Source organism: Colobus angolensis, unplaced genomic scaffold (genome assembly GCF_000951035.1).
Source record: "Colobus angolensis palliatus isolate OR3802 unplaced genomic scaffold, Cang.pa_1.0 Scaffold103, whole genome shotgun sequence".
In the NCBI taxonomy this organism is placed as follows: domain Eukaryota; kingdom Metazoa; phylum Chordata; class Mammalia; order Primates; family Cercopithecidae; genus Colobus; species Colobus angolensis.
Genome location: NW_012111253.1, coordinates 4,305,733 through 4,310,196, shown reverse-complemented (window position 1 = coordinate 4,310,196; position 4,464 = coordinate 4,305,733). Strand labels below are relative to the sequence as shown.

The window sequence follows — 4,464 nt, the reverse complement described above, 5'->3', positions numbered from 1 at the left end:
GACTGTCCTTGAGTTGGGCTGAAATGGCCAGGCCTCTTCCCCACCCCATGCATCAGTTGGTAATTGATGGGGCTACATTGAGAGGAAGCATGACTTTAGATATGATGCCCCCAAGGGGCTGACAGCTAAGGGCTATTTGCTGACACCACCCTCAACAGCTGGGGTGCTAAGTCCTCTATTCCCAAAAAGAGCTCTGGTCACTTTACCCTGGCATCTACTACAGGGAATAAGAAAGAGAAAAAGCAGAAGGGCTCACGGGAAATTGGAGGGGGAAAGAAAAATTACCCACACAAGCCAAAGCCAGAGCCAAAGTCATCCACAGCCCGAGAGTTTGGAATGGAGTTGCTCTGCCCTAACTTCTTTGCCTGTTAGGATTCAGTTTGGCAGTGAGTGACAGAAAATCCGAAATAACAGCGGCTTAGACACAATAGGAGTATATTTCTCTGTAAACGAAGCTGCAGTCACACAGCCCAAGGCTGTTCAGGCAATTTCACAAAGTGTCAGGGACCTAGGCTTCTTCCATGTTGTTTTTCCACCATCTTCAGAACAGAAATTTATCTCATGGTCCAGAATGGTTCCTCAAGCTCCAGCCATTACTTCTGCAGTTCAACAACCAGCAGGAAGGAGTCAGAGATGAAAAAGGGCGTGGCTCTTCTCTTTAAGGACACTTCCTGGAATCACTTAATCATGTTAGCCAGAAAACTTAGTCATATGGCTCTGTCTAGCTGCTTAGGAGTCTAGGAAATGTCATTTGATTCTGGATGTCCTTTAGTTTGACCAAAAATCAGAAAAAGGAGAGAACAGATATTGGAGAAGCAGTTTCTGTTTCAATCTGACGAACTCTTCATCTTTAAAGTCAGACTCTCAGTTTCCCTGCAAGTCCCCCTTGCCATATAATGCTTCTATAATTCCCTAGCATTTTCATTGGAATTTGTCCACTGGATTGTGAACTGAGGGTAGGAACTTGTGCTATTCAATTCATCTTCTACCCATGGCACCCAGCACAGAGCCAACTGGTGCATATTAGGTGCTCAATAAATGCTTGCTGAGCAAACTCCTGAAGAAACCTAATATAACCCTTAGGAATGTGTTGCATTTCATACCTCTATTCATTCCAGAAAACCTTTACTTTTAAAAGCATTAACTAATAACTTTTGTTGAAGTTGATACACCACTAAGGAGTCTGAAGGAGCCCTTGCATTCTGAAAAAAAGTAATGACAGATGATTGGTGGTTATGGATGGCTGAACATTTTCTCATTTTTATCAAAGCTCAGTTAAATGTAGAATGTGGTTAGAGTGTATAAATATGAGTTATTATGCTCTGTGCTGTTGATGGTTAACAGAACCACAAATTTAACCTGGAGCCGTTCACTCACTTGCATCGAAGAGGCACTGGTGAAAGCCTTGAATGATGACATCAGCACCTGTGTGAGGCAAAAGACTGAGCCAGTTTACTCACAAACAGCCCCCAACAGAATCCTTCTGGCACACGCCTGTCTGTCAATAAGGGCTGGAGTCACTCTGCTGCCTCTCAAGGGAGATGAGGGGGCAGGATGCGAGCTCATAGGGTGTGGGCAGTGGGAGGAGGTTGTTCTTCAGAGACTACATTCTTCATGCAGCAGACGGTGTTGATCCTCTTTATCTGGACGATGCACCCGTCTGTCTGCCAGACTGGGTGTTGGCTAGCATCAGCTTGCAGCTTGCATCCTACTCGGGGGAATTGCCTTTGGTCAACAGGATTCACTTTACTCAGAGATATCTGGGAGATTGCACACCCCACCCAGGAGGATGGTGGGGAGACATAGCCAATGGCCTCTGCCAGGGACACAAATGCCTGGACCCTTTACTTCAAGGAGAAGTGGTGATGATCTGCGGTAATTGGCTTGTTCCAGTTTTCTTGGGACTGTCAGTTTTAGGAAAACGCTTTGTCCTGGGCAAACTGGAACAGGAGGTCAGCTGGTCACCCTCAACTTCAGTAGCACCATGTCTCCGTCTGGCTGTTTGTCCTGCCCTCTTCTGCTTCCCTCACTCCTCTTCAGGTTCCTCATGTGAGCCCTTCCTCCAGAAATCACTGGTACAGGCATCTCTGTCTCAGTTCAGCCCTGCTTCTAGGGAACCAGACCTGAGACACCTGGGGAGAGCCTTTTCTGGTTTTTCTTCGTCTCCGAATGTGGTCTAGCTCTTAGGAGAGTGCTTGTCAACAGGGTTCACAGGTAAATCCAGCTTTCTGGTTCTCAGCGACTCAGTGCAGGCTTGAGTCAGCACGCCTCGGCTCTCTGTAGGGGCTCCGTGCAGTCGACCTAATGTTCCAGTGTGGAGGTCCCCCTTTAAGTTCTCTATCTTTGGCAGCCCTGTGCTATATTGGCTCATCTCTCCCACTCCTGCCCTTTGGTCTAACGCCAAGGCCATTTCTCTCAGGCTGCTGCTGGTCTCTAGAGGACCAGGCTCTTTTCTTCAGGAGAGGTGGCACAGCATGGAGGAAACAGCATGGATTAAATAGGCAGACTGGCTTCTGGTCCTGGCTTGGGGAAAATCCCTGAACCCCTCTGTGCCAACTTACATAATCCTAGAAAAATGGCACATTGGGTTATTGGGAGGACTTGAAGTGAGAGGCAATAAAGGGGTGGGCCTGGCCTGGTACTCAATAAAGTCACTTCTTCTGGACCTCTGGTCTCAGTTTCCTCACTGTGACAAAAGATGGCTGGGATCGATGTTCCCTGAGGCTATGTCACCTTTGGCACATCTATAGTTCTGGTCCATGTGGGCTTCAAGAGGAAACCATTGCCTTGGCTTCTTCTTCTTCTTTACATATACATATATATTATTTATTATTAAAGTATATATATATATGTATGTGTGTGTATATATATATATATATATACTTTAAGTTCTGGGATACATGTGCAGAACATGCAGGTTTGTTACATAGGTATACACATGCTATGGTGGTTTGCTGCACCCATCAACCTGTCATCTACATTAGGTATTTCTCCTAATGCTATCCCTCCTCTAGCTCCCCACTCCCTGACAGGCCCCAGTGTGTGATATTCCCCTCCCTGTGTCCATGTGTTCTCATTGTTCAACTCCCGCTTATGAGTGAGAACATGCAGTGTTTGGTTTTCTGTTCCTGTGTTAGTTTGCTGAGAATGATGGTTTCCAGCTTCATCTATGTCCCTGCAAAGGACATGAACTCATCCTTTTTTATGGCTGCATAGTATCCCACAGTGTATATGTGCCACATTTTCTTTCTTTTTTTTATTATTTAGTTTTTATTTCATAATCATAACCTTAACTCAACTCTGCAATCCAACTAGGCATGGGAGAGAACAAGGAAAACATGGAACCCAAAGGGAACTGCAGCGAGAGCACAAAGATTCTAGGATACTGTGAGCAAATGGGGTGGAGGGGCGCTCTCCTGAGCTACAGAAGGAATGGTCTGGTGGTTAAGATAAAACACAAGTCAAACTTATTCGTGTTGTCCACAGTCAGCAATGGTGATCTTCTTGCTAGTCTTGCCATTCCTGGACCCAAAGCGCTCCATGGCCTCCACAATATTCATGCCTTCTTACACTTTGCCAAAGACCACATGCTTGCCATCCAACCACTCAGTCTTGGCAGTGCAAATGAAAAATGGGAACCATTTGTGTTGGGTCCAGCATTTGCCATGGACAAGATGCCAGGACCTGTATGCTTTAGGATGAAGTTCTCATCTTCAAATTTCTCCCCATAGATGGACTTGCCACCAGTGTCATTATGGCATGTGAAGTCACCACCCTGACACATAAACCCTGGAATAATTCTGTGAAAGCAGGAACCCTTATAACCAAATCCTTTCTCTCCAGTGCTCAGAGCACGAAAATTTTCTGCTGTCTTTGGAACCTTGTCTGCAAACAGCTCGAAGGAGACGCGGCCCAAGGGCTCGCTGTCGACGGCAATGTTGAAGAACACGGTGGGGTTGACCATGGCTAGTAGTATAGGATTTTCCTCGGCGGCAGCATCTGTAAAGCCGTGCCACATTTTCTTAATCCAGTCTATCATTGGTGGGTATTTGGGTTGGTTCCAAGTCTTTGCTATTGTGAATAGTGCTGCAATAAGCATACATGTGCATGTGTCTTTATAGTAGAATGATTTATAATCCTTTGAGTATATACCCAGTAATGGGATTGCTGGGTCAAATGGTATTTCTGTTTCTAGGTCCCTGAGGAATAGTCACACTGTCTTCCACAATGGTTGAACTAATTGACACTCCCACGAACAGTGTAAAAGCGTTCCTATTTCTCCATATTCTCTCCAGCATCTATTGTTTCCTGACTTTTTTTTTCTGATTTTTTCTTTCTTTATTACACTTTAAGTTCTAGGGTACATGTGTACAACATGCAGGTTTGTTACGTACGTATACATGTGCCATGTTGGTGTGCTGTACCCATTAACTCGTCATTTACATTAGGTATATCTCCTAATGC

The 4,464-nt window shown here is 45.3% G+C and overlaps 1 protein-coding gene across 1 annotated transcript; it reads right to left on the bottom strand.

The window, feature by feature from the left end:
- Positions 1 to 281: 281 nt before the first annotated feature.
- On the bottom strand, positions 282 to 4,018 carry LOC105512261 (peptidyl-prolyl cis-trans isomerase E-like). The gene is given in 5 exon segments (XM_011942684.1): positions 282 to 365; positions 1,378 to 1,425; positions 2,213 to 2,453; positions 3,571 to 3,634; positions 3,637 to 4,018. Coding segments are annotated over 5 exon segments (819 nt in total).
- Positions 4,019 to 4,464: the final 446 nt, after the last annotated feature.